Raw genomic sequence first — 19,888 nt, forward strand, 5'->3', positions numbered from 1 at the left:
ATATTCATGTACCAGTCCTGTGGAGACACATCCACCTCCTGTAGAAGTTCTGTTGTGTGTTTGCATTTAACTCTGAATACCCATTGAACCTGTGACTTTTCCCACAGCACAGAGGGAAAATTGCAATTATGATTGCACACGGCGTATTGTTTTCAACATGTCATTATTCGCAGTGTCTTGGCCGAAAATGTATAGAATCCGTTAGACCGTTTGCAGTCCTACTATTTCAATCCAATCTCTTGAAATGAAAAGTTTTTTTTCAGAAATATGAGTCTAAAATCGCAAGTGTGTCAGCGTCATTGAGCCACAAAAACATGGAGCACGCTTCTACCAAGATCTAATAATGTTTATGATTGGCTGGTGTGTAAAGAAGCTCAAGATGAAACAAATATTTGAATCATAATGTTGTCAATTATTTTTGTTAAAATGGATGTTATAAAATTAGTATTGACAATGATTCAGGAACCGTTATTGTAGTCACAGCATCGGTATTGATTATTTTTTTTTGCAAAATGCAATAGTTGTGACTTCAGAAATCAACTCAAGTTATCTGTCCAAAAGTTCGTAATCTGGGCGAAAACAATCATACAACAATGTACCTTTTTAAATTCTCGACTCGAGAGGACCTGAATAAGTAGTAGTATCCCTGTCCATACTACCTCAGCCTTAGTTTTTAACCATGACTCGTTAACTCTTTGAACACTCTCTCTCTCTCTCTCGCTCTCTCTCTGTCTCTCTCTTGTCTCTCTCTCTTGTCTCTCTCTCTCTCTGTCTCTCTCTCTCGCTCTCTCTCTGTCTGTCTGTCTGTCTCTGTCTCTGGTCAGGCGATCAAGCTGGAGTATGCTCGTCTTCTGAGATTTGCCCAAGAGGACACTCCCCCTGAGAATGACTACCGACTACAGCACATCATTGTCTACTTCATCCAAAACCAGGCGCCCAAGAAGATTCTGGAGAGGACTCTGCTCACACAGTTTGCTGACCGGAACCTGGCCTTCGATGAGAGGTAGGTTACACTGTACACTCTGCAACAACTTTGTGTTTAAAAAAAATAAAAATAAAATAAAGGTGCATTCTGTTCTTAAGTCACTTAAAACAATCAAGTTAGATCAGAGATCTTCAACAGGGTCCTCAGAGTTGCTGCAGGGGGGGGGGAAGCACCAAATTATTGTTAATCTTTTTAAAAGTTTTTCGTTACAGAAAAATACTTTGCACGTCTATAACGTGAGACAGGTCGGAGGTGGATAAGTAAATCAAAAGTTGCAAATAAACTCCTGCACACTGTCTAACTTGCAAAAAAAATAATTTAATAGTAGGCAACGTTTCGTACTAGACCATCATCAGGCAAAATCCAACAAATTATAAGCAAATATAAATCAGCTGAAAAAAACCACACTGATGACAGGCTTACTGGCCTGTAGGTAAGGAAATCACGTAGCCATCCACAGACACAGCTCATAGTAAGGATTCACTGGCACATGTTATGTGTATGTTAACATTAAAACTCGATTCATAAAATCATGCCAAAAATGATTTGTATAGCTTAGCTTATGCACTAAAAAGGTTTGTATAAAGGCTTTAGGCCGCCTTGCACGTTATTGTAGCCCCAGTTTAATATGCAACTTCATTTTTTACAATATATGTAGTAGGGGGGTCCCTGCTCCATCTCACTCTCAGTTAAGGGGTCCTTGGCTTAAGAAACCTTTAAAGAACCCTGAGTTAGATCATTTAAATAAAAACCATTTCTCACAATGGCCAGCAGAATGCAGCAGAGACCTTACCTCTGACATAAAGGTTCACTGTCAGTCTGGCCTGGACAACACCTTCCTGCTGCAGACCCTTGCTGATTGTATTCCCTCTTTCTTTTGTTCAAACACAAATCTTAGGAGACACATGTCCAATAATGACTCCCTTTTTTTTTATTATTATTGCTGACTGCAAATATAATTCCCTCCCTGTGAACAGCGTGATGTTAATGTCATTAGGGTATGTAATGCCCCTTACTATCTCTTAAAACTTTTTTAACTACGCTTGTTGGCCTCAATCCATATTCATGAGTGAAAAAATTGATTTCTCCCTTCTCCGCTATTTTGAGCAAGATAATTAGATTTATGTGTGCATGTGGCCTCAATAGGAGCCTCCGGAGGAGCGTTTCACTTCTCCTTTCAGCACTAAAGAGTGATTCATTATGCCATGTTAGGGCCTAGGGGCAGGGTGGACTGTTTCATCTCCTGTAGTACCTTACAGTGACTCATCGCTAACGCCGCTTCCTCTTCCTGTCTCCCCTTCTCGCCCCCCCTGCAGATGTAAGAGCATTATGAATGTGGCACGTGCCAAACTGGACCTTATTAAGCCTGATGAGGTCAACATGGACGAATATGAGGTCAGCACTGCTGTCTTCTGGGTTCTGTTTCTCTAAAGTAGTAGATTTTAGTTGTTTTATACTGTCTTTAATACAGTATTATACATTGTCTTTGCTGGGACGTAGTTAATCATTAAAAATGCTAGTATTACTATTTGCCAGCAACTTCTTTTGATTTAAATTTCAGTATGCTTGCCTACAGTAACTTGTGTTTTGTCTCAATCAGATGTGGCATCAGGCGTACCGGAATTTCCGTGAGACAACCATCTTCATGATGTCTGGCTTGGAGCTCTTTCAGAAGACAAAGTACGGTGACACCTTTTTCTATCGCTGCTCCTAATATTCAATATTGGAACCACTGAACTCGGTCTCCAACTACTTTGTTAGAGCTTTAACTCGCACAAGTTTAGTGTGTCGCACATGGCATTTATTTTCAGTTAATTTCCCATCTGTAGCAGCCAGTCAATGTTGAAATGTCACCTGCAGAGGGCAGCAACTTAACAGTCTGTGCAAAGCCCTCGCTTTCTAGTTGTGCAGTGAGTTCATCGGGTTTATTTCTCCTGTGAAATGGGTTTCCTTCACAAGTTCTCAGTACAACTTTGATACTATTTAATCTGAATGTAACCTCTGTTTATCTCTTATTTTTTTCCCCAGTTACATAGAGGCTCTGATGTATCTGATCTACTCGTACCAGTACAACAAGGAGCTTTTGTCCAAAGGGTTGTACAGAGGGCACGACGAGGAGCTTCTGGGTTATTACCGTCGAGAGTGTTTACTGGTGAGGCAATGCACACAGTCACTGATTTTATTTCAAACAACTTGTCGATTCTCTCTTAATAACAGTGGATATATTTATTGCTACATGTCCAGGGTTTCCGCCGGGGTCTTAAAAAATCTAATAGTCTAAAATTTCAAAATTGTGGGCCTTGAAAAGTCTTACGTTCGCAAAAGTATTGTGTTCTAGGCCTTAAATCATTTTAAACAGGTCTTAATTTTCCTACGTCCATGCAACGCTACCTCTAATGCTCACTGAAATGTGTATTTTTTTTTATTCCGTGGTGTTGTAGTTCTTTCTTTCGCTAGTCCAAATATAATTTGCTGTAAATGTACAGATCATTATTCCTCTGTCTTTTTTTTTTTTTATTACATTTTAATAGCTTAATTTACTTTTTAAGTACTTTTGTGACTGCATTTCGGGTTACTTTTATGCCGTGAAATAGGTCTTAAATTGAAGTCATGAAGGTCTTAAAAAGTCTTAAATTTGACTTGTTGAAACCTGCAGAAACCCTGACTTCCCATTCCTTTATTTAACCAAAGTGATCCCAAGCACGGGGTTACCTCACTGCAGGTTCTGTTTTGTAACGGACACCTTTTGTGTTCAGCAGTTCCTTCCCTGTGATCCCCGTCTCTTCTTTGTCACTCCCTTTTCCTCTGTCTCAGACTTCCCCTGCTAAAGTGACTCAGCAAAACTCTTGCGGGCCAGACATTTCCCCTTCAATGCTGAGCCATGGGACTGTAATCAAATTGCTTTTGCTGAGATATTGCTTTGGCTTGCTTGCAGCCCACAAAAGATTCTACTGAGGGTTTTTCATCTGATACTGCCAGATGAAAATCCTTTCAGCGTTGTGATGTGAGGCCCTTTTCATTTCACCCCCTCCAAGCTCCAGGCGGTGCTCTGGTATTATTGGTTAGGGCTGCGGGTATTTTGGTCCGATCAGCCCTCGTACTGGTCTTTAGCAGCCCCTCTCGCCGCTGCACTCAGTAACCTTACACCAGCATTGTGCTCCTAATGTAATCATTGGAGTGGGAATAGGAAGCAGGAGGGCCAGCGAGTGTAAACACATTAGCATGAGACACAAGCGTGTCCTCAGCTAACCTCAAACCCCAGCTCTGCACGGCCTCAACGGTCATCTCAGATCTCTGGCCAGAACCTCCGGCTCCGTCCTCTCTGCTGTTTACCTTCAGCTCTTGTTTTAATTGAAAACACTGCTAACATTGACACAGTTAATGTACTTGGATGTTTTGCAAATCCAGCCCTCCAAACTGGCTTGCAAAAAAAAATAAAAAATACTGGCGGTTGTTTCCTCCGAGGGGAGGTCAGGGAGTTTGTCTGTGACAGGTTTTGGCCAAGAACAGGAAGAAAAGCTTGTATCCTCATGCATGCAGGATCCTCCGACCCACTTCAGTTCCACTGGCTGTAGGATATGTTCTGTGATATTAAAGATGTCTGGGGGATTAATGTCTGTACTTAAGCTGTCTGATACTTATCTATTAGAACACATGGAAAATGTCACTAGAAAGCACAAAGCAAGAATAGAACAATGATAAAGTCAGCAAAGTGTGTCCTTTGACAAGTTATTTCATTTCCTTGGCCAGGATATTCTGCCGCCGCAAAGCCATAACAGAAACTTGGCATTTTTAACGATTGAGTCTAAAGTAGAGGTTTTCAACTACAGTTCTGTGAGGCAGAACTGTAGTTTCAACTTGGAGCATGATTATCCCCTAAATCAAAATAAGACAAAGACTTCTACTAATAGACTATTAGTACAGGGTTCCCACAGTCTCATTTTCCAGGCCTGGAAAAGTCAGAATTAGTAAAATCCTTGAATGTTTTGGGAAAAGTCATGGAATTTTGTTGTGTTTAATAAACCTTCCACATAATGTATTATAACGGCCCTCATTTTCTGTAGCTGTTGACGTAACGTAGCTCTAATGCGTGACAACATTTAGTTTACTATCTATATACTTACTATACTATTACTATTACTATATACTACGTTTCTTCGTTTTATCCCCGCGTTCCATCTCTAGCTAGCTGAAATGATGTTGCTGATTATGATTTGATGCTATAAATAAATACAAAAAATGAATGTTTAAATAGAGTTTGAATCTGATAAGTTTGAATAATGCCAGGCAGGTGTACATTTTAATATGTAATGGCTCTCTAATGATGATAATAATAATAATATGTAGTATGTAGGCTGCATACTTATGTTGCATTGTTTTTCAGACTGGCATCCAGAAATGAGTTATTTGTTAAAGACAAAATAAATGTCAAACCATTCTGTATGAAGTATTGTGGCGCTGCAGAGACATTCCATCTTACAATTGTAATCTACAAACTAAAGAAAAAAATCTTTGTTTGGTACAGATCCTCGCATAAATCACACTATAATCATTAAGTTGTGTCTGTATCTCTGTGTCTCTCTTTGTCTGTGTCTCTGTGTGTCTGTTTCTCTGTGTGTCTGTGTCTCTGTGTGTGTGTGTCTGTGTCTCTCTGGTTGTCTGTATCTCTGTGTGTCTGTGTCTCTGTGTGTTTATATGTGTGTCTCTGTGTGTGTTTCTATGTGTATGTGTGTGTCTCTGTGTGCCTGTCTCCATAGAAATTGAACGAGCAAGCAGCTGCCATGTTTGAGTCGGGAGAAGAAGCGGAGGTGAGCACAGGCCTGGGCATCATGAACGAGCTGGTGGTGCCCTGCATCCCTCTGCTGCTGATCCACGACACGGAGAGGGACCTGCTGGCAGTGGAGGACATGAGGAACCGCTGGTGCTCCTACCTGGGCCAGGAGATGGAGTGTGAGTTCCCGAGAGGGAAGAGTATTTCTGGAGGGTTCAAGTCTTGGGTTACTAGTACATTCCTCGTACCTCTGCCAAAGATCATCATAATCAGGCCACTGCTCAGTTCACACGCTAGGAAGGCTTTGAGGGTTGTGCAGCATTCCCTCTTGTTAGTTCTTTCTTTTTTATTTTGAACCCAAAAAAAAAAAGACTATAAAATCAAATACAACTAGAACTGCAAGCAGTTATGACGGGGCCGAAGCCACCCACGGCAGTCGCCCCCAACGCCCTGGGGAGCGCGCAACAGTTCACCTCCATGCATATACAGACCACCTTTAACAATGATATACGGATAGGATTGGATGAAAAGTTCAACTGACACGTTACCGCGATCAGCTTCGTGGGAAATTAAGGATCAATGCCACCGACATAACCAATCACACTATCACAGACTCTCCACTTAGCACCAACTGCAATGTTTAATTGTAAATGAATGTAGCCTACTGGCAGTCTGGCACACGTTGGTGCTCAGTATTTTCATCGGCGCCTATGAATGGTGTTGATTTTGGATTGAAAAAGTGAGAGACAAGAGTTGCATTTGTCCACTGAAGGTTGTAGAAACTTTGTCAAGTGGGTTAAGAAGTTTGTTTATTGTAAAAAACCAGGGGAGCACGCAAAAGCTAAAACCAAAACGTAACGGTAGGAGGGAAACATCGGTAAATATTTCCATATTACATTTCCATTGCAAATATGCCATTAATAGATTGAGTAAAAGGCCAAAACTCGTCTACGTTGATTATAGCGCCCCCTAATGGCCGATCTTTGCCAAATTTGGTACAGAGCCTCAGAGCAGCATGCCGAACGAGCGCCACAAGTTGTGTTGATAGCATTTACTGTGGCAGAGATATTGCAATTGCAAATTTTCCATTTAAATGCATTGAGTTATTGGCCAAAACAAATAAACGTTGCTTATAGCGCCCCCCTAAAGGCCGATCTTTGCCACATTTGGTACAGAGCATCGTAGTGGGATGTTGAACAATGATCTCAAATTCTTTGCTGATAACATTTAATTTGGTCGAGATATGATATGATACGTGTGTGGCAGCTAGCTAGGAAAATTTGTTTGGTCGTCAAATGTGCATACTTTAATGTAGCAAAATTCCTTGAGTAACTTTTGGTCACGTCCATCTGGAGATATTACGTACCAGGTTTCGTGCTGATCCGTCGCATGGCCTAGGACGAGGTCGAAAAAGTTGGTATTGCGCAATATTGCAAAAAAAAAAAAATGTAAGCGGAAATGGGCGTGGCCTATATCATGTGATTCAGCTTGATTCAAGGAACACGTAACGGATGTATGGTTTTCTAATGTGCGATGTGTAATGTGGGCATTAAAGGCAAAAAACCATTATAGCGCCACGTGTAATTTTTGGTAGGTGTGGTCCAAGACCCATTGTCTATCTACCCTGTAAATTTAGACGTGGATCCAATAGGCCACGCCCACTTTGACCCCTCAGTACCCCACTCTAGAGATGGCCTCAGGAGTGTCCCTAGATGGTACCCATCAAATTCTGTAAAAATCGGATGAGCGGTTCATTGTACATTTTTGTACTTGTAGCGCCCCCTAGTGACCAATTTTTGTAAAACACGTGGGGGACCTTCAGAGGGTCATGGCAAACAAGAATCTAAAGTTTGGCGTTGATAGCATTTATTTCGGCCGTTAAGTTGATGTTTTCATAGTTAGCTACACAAATATATGGTTTTTGAATGTCTGGTGTACGGTGTGGCGTTATAGGGCCAAACGCATTTTTCTGCTATAGCGCCACCTAGTGGTGGAAGCCGGTCCATTGTTGCGCCTGAGGTCCTTGCGGAATTCCGGACCAGTCCTGAAAATGGCAACCCCCCACCATGTACGGTTTAGGCTGTAGTCGGAGTTTTAGGCGGAGAAGAATAATGGAAAAGAAGAATAATCAGTAGAAAAACAATAGGGTTCCACAGCCCTGCTGTGCGAACGGCGTAGCTCTTGCTACCGCCGGTTCTTCCAGACTCGGGCTTGGACCCTTAAAAACACAATGAGTGCGTAGCAGCACACCAAAAGGGAAGTAATATCTATTAAATGTTACATACAATATGTTCAATCTGTCCGAAAAGGAGCGGGACGGAGCCAAAGCTTATTTTTTCCAGCCCCTCATTGAACTTGTCCTAGGTAATCTGAGACTGTATCGAGAGAAACGCATCCAGACCCGTTTTCAGATTATTCAGTGCTTCCCCGCGATAACTGCTTTGGCAGTGTAAGTCTGAGCCCCAAAAGTCCAACATATAGGAGATCACAAGACATGTTGGTAACTCTTTATTTTAACTTCCCCAATTTAGCATTCATCAGCAGTATACACACATTCAATCAGTGGTTTGTAACACCTTATAATGTAGTTATAAGCCGATACAAGGATACATTTCAAGTGTTTATTAATGTATAGTATTTGTCAACAATTATAACTTCCTTTTTTGAAGACATATTTTACAGCCTCCACTTATTATTATTATTATTATTATTATTATTATTAGTATTAGTAGTAGTAGTAGTAGTAGTAGTATTATTAACAGCCACAGGAGGAGTTATAGTTCCAAATCCATCACTAAACACTTATACCTGCTTAGAACTATATTATACTACTTATAAACTAGGCTAGCAACAGTTCTTTGATTAACCGATTGATTAATCTGCGTTATTTTAATCAATTAATCAACATTTACTGGCCACTCCAGATGGGAAATAAACTAAACAGAAATGTAAAACTCAATGAGTTGAAGCTCTCAAATGTGATGATTTGTTTTCATACACGAGTGTACTCTGAATAGCTTTTGGATTTTGATGCTGGTCCACAAAACGAGCAATTTGCATACGTAACCTTGAGCTCTTTGAACTGATTACACTTTGTTTATTTATCACTATTATCTGACGTTTAGTAGACGAAACAAAATGAGTCCATTCAATCCAGAAAACAATCTATAGGTTAGTGGATGACAATAACCATTAGCTGCAGCCCTATTATAAGCCATGTCTTAAATGTTGTTATTCTGCTTATGAATGATAAATAGCGGGAGTGAAGTCAAAGAAAAATGTATATCACCACATCAGCAATCACATCAGTCTGCTTCAGAAATAGCACAAATAGATTTAAAGCCATTCACTCTCTGAGGTCTGAGGGCATTTTTACATACCCTTTTAAGGGTATTTGCATATAACTAACAAGTTGTTGCAGCCCTCCATACGACAAACCCTTGTCGAAAGATTGTCAGATTGCACTCAGAAATGTCCAGAGAATGCTCCTGAAAATAATGTCTAAAGGCTCTGACACACCAACCCGATAATCGGCTGTTGGACAGTCTGGCAAGGTCAGTGACTCGAGTCTGTTAGGTGTGTTCAGTGCCGTCGTCTGTCCGAGGGGCCACCGGCCTTCATTTTGCCCGTCCTGACATGTTGCGTCGGAGGGCGGGCAGTCAGACTCAATGACCAATTACTATGTACTTATTTTCATACAATCAAGTATCAAAAACTGAGGAGGACAGGCTGTTGGACCTCCAACTCTTTCTTCAATGCCTAACGAATCTATCTCTTTCTGCTTGAGCAGCACTGGTTGAAGCCTGAAAATATTGTAAACAAATTATTAACATAACTAATTCCACTGGTCGGACTGTTGAGCTACCTCCGGTTCAGGCTGGTCCTCATCCTCAACACGGGCCTTTTTCAGTCACGGAAAATACTTTTCAATTCCTGGTTGCCAGGCTGATACCGGAGCATCCACAACAATGTTGCTAGACGCTTGTCTCACATAGCCAGACATCTTCACAGCACAGCGGAGTAGCTAACGTTAGATGCTGGCTATATTGACAGTCATAAAAGCCCGTGCTCACGTGGAGCTCTGTACCCAACTGACAGACACTTTTTGGGCTTAGAATTACGATAGGAACTGCTAAAAATCCCACAACCTCGCCATCCTCTCCACACGCCAGACAGACACACTTCCTCGGCTTAGAATTACGATAGGAACCTCTAAAAATACCACTACCTTGCCGTCCTTTTCCAGCCGACAGAACACACTTTATTGGCTTAGAATTACGGCAACAATCGCTAAACACACTGCAAACTCACGGTCCTCTCTTTCCGATTTACAGCCCCCGTCTCTTGGCTTCAAATAACTCACCGTTGTCGGCTACGGCTGATGAACAGGCTACACGTTGTAAACAGCCGTGGCTGCTTGCCTGGTCCTCCGGTAACGTTAGCTAGCAGTTAGCAGGGTTAGCATGGTGGCGTTAACCAGGACCAGTCGGGATCACTTCACTGGCAGTGTCTTAATTGTTTTTGCGAGTAACCAACTAGGGTACTCCAGCTATATAATTCAATGTGAGTAGCTACACGAATGTTTAAATGACATAAAATGCCCGTCCCTAGTAGCCGTGATAAATTAGCCTGAAGCTAATGCTTACCTTTTCAGGAGGAAATTAGCCAACTCTGCGTCCTTTTGGGCTCTAAGCTGTCTCCATCTTTCAAATACATCTCCAATATTTACCAGGGGTTTGTTACGTCTCTGGTCACGCAACTGTTAGAAACATGCCAGGTTTTTTGTTGGGTAAAATCAATCTCCGTTGATCTTGTTAGTTAGTTTGCTGCTTTCATGGCTGTACTTATCTCACAGCTGTAGCGTGCTGTGCGACTGAGAGTAGGGAAAGGAAATGCAGAAGAACGTGCTTTAAATAGCGTTTAACAGTCTATGTGTGAGAAACACTGCGTTCGTCCAATCAGCTGGCGGTTTTCATATTTTTGAGCGACGATACAGATTAGCGCCACCTGCTGTTATGGAGACGTATTGCACGCTCAAGTCGTCGTCGCTGTCGTCGGTGTGTTCTGAGGCACTTTTTGGACCTCGGGGAGCCGACTGATCAGTCCGACTGCCTTTTCTGCCAACGGTCGACCGTCGGGTTGGTATGTCAGTGCCTTAATGGAATTGGGATTAAAGAGGATTCAGCTTTTATCAGTGTGTTCCAGTACGAGTCCTCAGAGAGCCTGTTCTCCACTTCCTGGCCCTTGTTCAGGAAAAGCTGAGTGTTATCGCCCAGACCCTGATTCCTTAGTTCTACAGTCGGTTTCTGTTCTGGAACATCCTTTCAAACTACTTGTGATATCACATTGACAACATTTACCCATTGAGTTCTGTGTTTAGGCGTCTGATTTTGTTAAACTCTTTGTGAAACATGAACAAACGCAAACAATGAACGCCGTAGAACTTTCTTTTGCGATCCAGTTTGACAGTCAGCCGTGAGGTGTTTGGTGTTTTAAGCCCCCAATGTCATCTTCCAGGCAGCGCTGCCTGAAAGGCACTAGGATTAGGCAATGGTTAGGGTTAGGTGCCTTGAAGTTGACGTTGGGGGCTTAAAACACCATTGAGCCAGTCGCAACGGAAAAAGAACATAAATAAACTACTTTAAAGTAGATTTTCTTGGGCGCTAAATAACGTGGTATCGGATCGGTGTAAACTCGAGTACTTTCAGGTACCGATACCAGGATTTTCTGCAGTGTCCGAGGCTTTTCGGAACATCTCTCATTTCTTTTGCCAACATTGTGATGCAAAGCCCATACAGTCAAACCATTTAGTATCCTTCTGTCTTTTCCTCCTGCTGGCAGCCAACCTCCAGGAGAAGCTGACCGACTTCCTCCCTAAGTTACTGGACTGCTCGACGGAGATCAAAAGCTTCCACGACCCTCCCAAGCTGCCCACCTACTCCACCCTGGAGCTGAGCGAACGGTTCAGCCGCGTCATGGCCGCCCTGGGCAGGGTGCCCACCGAGGCCAGATGAGCTCGGTGCGGGGACGAGACGCCTCTCCCTTGTCACAGGCCCCAATCCTGGGCAGAAACCCATGGACCTCTCTTAACCCATGCCTTCCTTATAAATCCAGGGGTCTCTCGCTTCTAGCTGTTATTCCTCTGTTACTCTTTTGCTGCTATAGGTTTTGCCATTATAAATATTATATCATTTTTATTTGAAGCAAAACACAACAGAGGAAGGAGGATGGACTGATGGGAGGGAATAAAGAAATAAGAGGGGAGAAGTTGGTGGAAGAAACAGTGGCAATCCTGCAATGGTTAAAAAGCCAAGCACATTTTGCATCCGCTTTAACAAAAAAAAAAACCAACCAGACAGACACGTTTGAGGGTTTTTCCATAGTTTATATTATTGATGTTGTTGCTGTTTGATTCAAGCTCCCCCAACCACAGTCATAGCCCTTTCTAAAGCACGCTTCTCTGCGTGAAAAGGATCACCCTGCTGCTCTGTCTCCAGTTTGGTACAGTATTACCACGTTTTGTTTGATTTTTTCTAAGGAAGTCAGGAAGAGAGCATCGGATTTATCAGCGGCTCAGAGTATCTCGATCAGGCCTCACGTCTTTGAGGACCGCGGCGGAATGAGATGTTTTAATTGCTGTGGTAGACAGCCGTGGACTTCCTGTGGCTTGTTAATACATCGAGAGAATCAAATTTTATTTATGGCCCTTTTAGGCCAAATAAACAAATGTTTTGCCTGATGTTGATTTGTCCTTTGTTTGCACAACAATAACTTAACTGATGTGTTTTATAATGGACTTTGCACACCATTGTTAGAAGTGAAAGATTACCTTTCGTGTGAGATATTAAAGTGGTGGACAGAGCTACTGGCAGTTAGCCCGGTAAGTAGAGGTTCAGTAAAGATCTGTGGTCAGAACACTTTCAGACCTGCTATGCTAACGCAGCTGGTTTTATGCAGCTTATTAAATCCCATTTTGATAAACGTGGGGATACCAATTCCAAAGCATACAGCATGTGGCCAAAAATAATAATAATACAAAATACTCCATTTTAGCTGCTTTGAAATGAATTAATTTCCTGGAGTAATAATAATTTCCTGGAACACTGATCACTACAAACAACCCATGTGATGAAGGCAGGAAGCATTTTCAGAAGCCCTTCTCAAAACCCTGCTACATGGGCAGATTATAAATCATAATCATCTTTTATAATTGATTTGATATGCTGTGCCATGTTTTGAATTTTACTTCCATCTCTTAACTGACAACCATGGAAACTAATCAGTCTGGAAGGATGACATTTGTTGATCCTACCCAGTATTTCCTCCAGTTTATTTCACAGCTTTGGTCACGTGCACACGTCGCCTACAATGTCCCTGTCCGTTATTTTGTCAGAACACTAGCTGATTTGTACAACTGAAGTTTTACCTGTCTTCCAGTATACTAATACAAGCTGTCCACAAAATCTAGGGAGTTTTTTTTTAACAGTTATACAAAATATTTTTAATTTTACACTAAATGCCTAGAAGTCCTGACTACGATCTACAAAGGCAGTTACAGTAAAAACTTGCCATGTTTTTTTTTTTCTTCATTAGAGATAAGTAAATGACATCTTAACGCTGCACTGAAATGTAGAATATGCTGTTGACATTGACACAAAGTATATGGAAATATTTAGACGTCTATAATTGAGCTTTTTAAAGACGTGGAGAGACCTTTTTTATAGTGCTCATATTATGCTTTTTGGCTTTTTCCCCTTTCCTTTATAGTGTTATGTATTTTTTTTGTGCACGTTATAGGTTTACAAAGTGAAAAAGCCCAAAGTCCCCCCAAAGGGACTTACCATCTCCAACAGAAAACACTGTTCACAAACTGCTCCAAACAGCTCTATTGTAGTCCAGCCTTTACTTCAGAGACAAACGTGGTCACTTTGGAACACACGTTATAATGCTCGCCTAGCTGCTAGCGTGGCACGCCCTCATACTCTGCTTCTGACTGGCTAGTAGTCCTTACCTAGCTACTGTCAGGGCACGCCCTCATACTCTGCTTCTGACTGGCTAGTAGTCCTTACCTAGCTACTGCGCATGTGCGACTCCCAACAAAGATGGAACAGAAGTGAGAGGTCTCACTCTGTAGCTAAAACAGAGAGCTCAATACACAGGGTGAAAAGAGGAGCTGCAGCAATGTGCACTACAACAAAAATATGTTTTTTTAAAATTAAACCATGTGAACCTTTTCTGATATAACCTCTAAATACAATTATGAACCTGAAAATGAGCATAATATGAGCACTTTAAAATAGATGACCTAGAAATTGAGAGCTGGACCATACAGTGTATGTATGGTTTGTCTGTGTTGATTGAAGGCAGTAAACTTTAGTGTGGAAGAACCGCTGTCATAGGATCACAGCATATTACCACCCAAACTTTTGCACACACTCCGATAACTGGGGCTCCGGCTGCATGCCGCTCACTCTGATGGGTTGAAGCATTCACACCGTCCGTCGTTGACCTGGCATGAACTTCTGTAGACAAGTTACAGCTGCTTGTGCAGTCCTTCACATCTTTCAGTACCAGTTGATGGCTTGTCTGCTGCAATTGTGTCTGGCTTCTATGTTTTTTTTTTTTTTTTTAAATCAATAAGCCACATTTTCAGCCACCGGCCTGTCACGTTATTTGATGGATGTTTGAGTGTTGAACCAATGTTACTGCACGCGCGCTGTTCTGCATAAAGAAGCCCTATTAGTGGAAACAATTGTTGAAAGATTTAGTCTTAGTCTTTCAACAATTGTTTCAAAATTTTAGACCGTCAACCCACGCACATTTTGACTTTATTTGATCTAATCTTGCATAAGAGCTCTTTTATGTAATAATGTTACCCATCTTAACAGTTTTGGAAGAAGTATTTACATCATTACTTAAAGTAAATACAGTAATGTAAAAATTACAAATTATAAAAGCAAAAATCCTACTTGAGCAAAATGCACTTAAAGTATCAAAGGTCTTTGACTGATATAAATTATATTAGATTGTTAATATTGATGCATCAAGTGTAAGCAGTATTTTACTAATGTGGAGGCAGAGCTAGTTTAGGCTACTTTACATTTGGGTAGTTTAGTCCAGTGGTTTTTAAAAAAAATCTAAATTATAGGTCCTAAAAAGTCTTACATTCGCTGGAGTATTGTGTTCCAGGTCTTAAATCATTTTTAACTGGTCTTAAATGTCCTACGTCCATGCAACGCTACCTCATTATGCACATTTGTTTCAAATTCAGTGGTGTTGCAGTTCTTTCTTTTGTTAGTCCAAATATAATTTTGCTGCATTATGACTACAAATGAAACCAACATGTAACTTATATTGCAGCCAATCAGCTTTCGTGATATTGGCGCGAGTCCGGATTGTACCACATACTTAAAATTTTATTTTATTTTTCAGCGATGGGGAAGTGCAAGTTGAGCCATACTTGGCTTGAAAAAGCTGAATTTAGGGCTTAGTTGATGTTGTGATAAAGGTCTTCAATTTCATTCATAATGGTCTCAAAAAGTCTTACATTTGAGTTGTTGAAATCAGCAGAAACCCTGCAAAGGGTCCCCAGATAAATCTGAGGGGTCGTGAGATAATTATTGAGAAAAGCCAGGAAAAACATTTTTTTTTATTTATTTATTTTTTTATATATATATTAAACCCTGTGCGACGTTCAGATTGGAAATAACTATTTTGGTGGAACTGCTAACCGCTCAGACATCTGACGTGATGAGTCTCGCATTGCCAGACCTTCCTCCATGGCGCTGCGGAGGAGGGTCTGGCTAGTCCACACAGCATTATGGGATGGGGGAAAAATGGTTTATTGGCATTTCTTTAAACCAATCACAATCGTCTCGGGCAGTGCTAAGCGCCGGACAGCGCCACGGTGCCTCTGCGAAATAGCCTCTGGAAGGAACTTGTTTTGGTGGAACGTGCTCGTTCAAAAGTTGTTTTAGTCGTGCGAGAGAAAACTCAGATTGGACAGATAGTCTAGCTAGCTGTCTGGATTTACCCTGCAGAGATCTGAGGAGCAGTTCACCATAGTCCTCAGAAATCCACCAGAGTTTAGAATGCCAACACAAAGGAAGCGGAAGGTGACGGCCATCCAGCAGAAAATGAGGGACATCTGGTGGAATTTCCAGCGGCAACGGAGCAATCCTGGAAATGAAACATTGTGGATATAGACTAGACATGTGAAAACGGGCCCCAACTCCACACTGCTTTTTTGGTAAGAGGTCACAAGCCAAACATGTTGGAAACCCCTGATTTAATCATCAAGAATGTGTCGTATTTTATAAGCTTATACATTTCTTTGTGTTAACAATTGTTAATTAATGAATCTAAAAAGTATCGGTGGAGTATAACTACAATATTTGCCTCTGAATTACAATCAGAAACAGAACAGAAGAGGTCCCGGGTTCAAATCCAGGACGAGCCCCCAAAACGTATGTCCTTATTGTGTCTAGGGGTGTAGGACGCAAATAATGAAATAATAAACCCGGGAGAAAGACAAAGGAGGAAACGCTTCAAAATTAACTTAAAGGATTTATTATACAAACTAAAGAACTAAACACAAAATGATCTTTAAAAGGAAGATGATTGTAACTGCAACAAACACAACACCACTGGCTCTGGTTCTGGTTCTAGTTCCACACAGGCTTCCGCAGCTCCACACACACGCTGTGGTTACTGCGCTCTGGCTCACACTGGCTCACATACACTGGCTCACACTGGCTCATACTGGCTCACACACACTGGCTCACACTGGCTCATACTGGCTCACACTGGCTCACACACACTGGCTCACACTGGCTCACACTGGCTCATACTGGCTCATACTGGCTCACACACACTGGCTCACACTGGCTCACATACACTGGCTCACACTGGCTCATACTGGCTCACACACACTGGCTCACACTGGCTCATACTGGCTCACACTGGCTCATACTGGCTCATACTGGCTCACACTGGCTCATACTGGCTCATACTGGCTCACACTGGCCTCCACTGAAGCCCCACTCTCTGTCACTGGCTCGGCACAGCTATTTAACCCCTCCCCTGATGAGAGCTGAACAACTTTAGCTGCGGGAATGACGCAACGCGCACACCTGGAGAGAGTGGCAAACAAAAGGAAAACCCCAAAACACGGCATGTAACAGGTACACATACACAAATATGACTTGGTGATGATTCGGTGCATATCAATAAACAGTGCAAGAGCATAAAGACATTATATAAAATAAAAATAAGAAATGTTACAACAAACATAATTATACGTAAAAATATATGTTATTAAAGGTGCTCTAAGTGATGTTATGTTTGGTGGTGCAGGTTGGCCCAGTTTGTTTTTGTTGCTGTTTGTGGAGCCTGGGCTGTCTACAAAGACTGCGTTTTTTTACAGTGTGTTCAGGGGACAGGCAGCTAGCAGATAGTGAGGAGGTGTTTGCTGTATGTGACAAAAAATGTTGTAGCCTAAATCATTGCTTAGAGCACCTTTAAAGTGCCCGTTTCAATGGGTACAGTTGGTCAGGAATGTGCAAATGATTGTTCAGTGGATGTAAAAGTTCACACTGTAGGTATAAGTCCAAAAAGATGTGCAAGAGAGGAGACAGGATGTGCGTTCATGTAACGCATAATGTCAGGAGTGCATCAGGAGGATAAGAGACTGTCAGTGGGGGTATAAAGTATGTTGCATACTGCAACGTTCTACAGTATTTCAGTAAATGCACTTTAACAATGATACTTGTCTTTACCGCTGCATCTTAACAGCCCTTAATCCTAAAGTGTACCAGTAACAAAAAAAGAGTAAAAGATACTCTGCAACAACAAGGCAGCAGATTCATCCTGCTATCTCAAATTAAAATGTCTACACGCGCTATGAGCAACAAATAGAAATGCAAAACTAAAATACTATGACCGCAGCAAAGCCGCTCTCATATCCGTCTGGTATCCTGTGGTATAAAGCAAATATGCTGACATCAGGATACGGAGGTGTTTCTAACAGTTTCTCATTACTTGCCATTTGGAGAGTTGCCCTAATGCACATTTGGGTTGTCATTATACCTCTCTTCACACCTTATAAAAAGCGCTGTCTGTCTCCGGGCCTCCCAATCCTTCCTTAGCTACTATCCATCCTCTCAGCTAATCACACTGGAGCACATTTAACCAACAAAGGAGGGTTCACAGAGGACAGTGCATTATAGAGCAATGGTGGCATGGAATTCATTACCGAGTTTTTTTTAATTTTTATTTTAGAAAGTGATAAAATATACTTTCATAAAAGTTACACTGGTACAGAAGAAATGGTGTAGAATACTATAATTAACTGTGTGTGTGTTTGTGTTGTTTGTAACCATCTTTCAGTTGGCCTTTTGATAGATCTGGTTGGGTTGCAGATGTTTACGGGGAATTAATTATCATTATCGGCAGCGGCATCCACTCATTTGGCTTATTATTTCTGTTGACTTGAAGTGAGGCATGAAGCCAAGTTCTGTGATGATTATAGAGTAGAAACTGTGGCAATTTATACAGTCCATGAAAACTGATGGGCAGGCTTAATTAGTGGTTTGAACTGGTTTTTCCAACAGCATCAAAATTTAAACCCCACAGACCCAACTCACAACTTGTAGTTGATACAAAACAGCTTTTCCCTAATTAACCTATATATTCAATGGAATTTACAACGACACATGAGTGCATATCTTACACATCCACACACATGTATCTTTGCTTATAAGGCTGCCTCCTGGTTCTTTGTTTACAGGTGAGCATTATCTAGCAACTCTCCGTTGGCTTGTGAGCTGGAAAAACCAAACTCTGGCCAGGCCAATCACATCGTGTATAGATCAGCGGTCTTTGGAATCGGCTTTGGCCGCGACTCTGGAAGACGTGGAGTTAAGCTTTTCTTTGAGAAAAGAACAACGAACGGCACTGAAGTCATTCTTAAAAAAGGAAGATGTGTTCGGAGTTTTGCCGACTGGATACGGCAAATGTTTAACCTATCAGCTAGCTCCTCTACCTTCTTTGTTGCTCTGGTTGGTTGTAGCTCTATCCTATTGCGTTCAGAGGGAATTTGAAAGACAACCGTTTATCCCGCCCCTCGGATTGAGTCCTGCCATTGGTGAGTTCCCAGACCCAACATCTGGATGTGGGTCTGGCTTGTCAGGCTACATTGTCTGTGCACAGTGGCGGTTCTACATTGAATTACACCCAGGGCGATACTCCCTTCAGGCGCCCCCCACTCCCCAAAAAAAAACACAACATTTTGCAAAATGACTAGTGTATATTTATTTTAAGTTCTGATAACTTATACTGTCATATTTTGTGCAGAATTGTGTTCATTGTCTTTTAAAAATGTTGGAGGTGGAGATTGTGCAACTTAAAAAGTGTGTTTCCTGTTGTAATTGCAATAGTTAAATAACTGGATTCTCTTAAGTGTGTTTTTTAAAGGTTCTAATGAAAGATTTGTGCAATTGAGAAATATAATTTTCTCTTTCACTTATGTTGTTATAACATATATATATATATATATATATATATATATATATATATATATATAAATAAATGTGCCAAAAATATATACAATCAGATATATAAAAATTCTCACTCAGCTTCTCTGTGCAGTGTGCGCAAGGCACCTTCTCAGCAAGCAGAGGCGCAAATTTGCCAATTCCCCACACGGTGAAATGATAGATAATACAGTAGAAAACCGTTTCAAGGATTTTTTTTTTTAAGTGTTCATGTTGCCCCCCATGAGTCATAAAAAAATGCGCCCCGGGCGGCTGCACGCTTCGCCCGTGCCAAAAACCGCCACTGTCAGCAATAATGCATGGAAACAGCACCAACTGGGATTTAGCACCCCACCTTACAACTATAGTTGAATTAATATAGGCCGAGTTGTAGTTAGAAATAAATGTGTGTTATAATGAAGGTGGATTTATCCCGTATTGAATGATTACACTTAAATCACTATTTGTTTTCCTCACCTCAGAAGTTGCCCAGAAGATTGCCTTTTTTTATGCAAGTTACTTTGTATGTATATTTTTTTTTCTGTAGCCTATTCATTGTTTATTTCATGTTTAATATGTTTGTTTATGTATGCACCTTAG

The 19,888-nt window shown here is 41.4% G+C and overlaps 1 protein-coding gene across 4 annotated transcripts in view; it reads left to right on the forward strand.

The window, feature by feature from the left end:
* Positions 1-12,495, forward strand: part of usp25 (ubiquitin specific peptidase 25) — a 44,484-nt gene extending 31,989 nt beyond the window's left edge. For all 4 annotated transcript variants that reach the window (XM_078265300.1, XM_078265301.1, XM_078265302.1 and 1 more), the window contains 6 exons: positions 825-1,003; positions 2,302-2,380; positions 2,586-2,665; positions 3,014-3,137; positions 5,743-5,935; positions 11,598-12,495. In XM_078265300.1, the coding sequence (XP_078121426.1) occupies positions 825-1,003; positions 2,302-2,380; positions 2,586-2,665; positions 3,014-3,137; positions 5,743-5,935; positions 11,598-11,770 (828 nt within the window). In that variant the 3' untranslated portion in view covers positions 11,771-12,495. The remainder of the gene's footprint in view (positions 1-824; positions 1,004-2,301; positions 2,381-2,585; positions 2,666-3,013; positions 3,138-5,742; positions 5,936-11,597) is intronic.
* Positions 12,496-19,888: the final 7,393 nt, after the last annotated feature.

This window comes from Sander vitreus, chromosome 13 (assembly GCF_031162955.1).
Source record: "Sander vitreus isolate 19-12246 chromosome 13, sanVit1, whole genome shotgun sequence".
Lineage (NCBI taxonomy): Eukaryota > Metazoa > Chordata > Actinopteri > Perciformes > Percidae > Sander > Sander vitreus.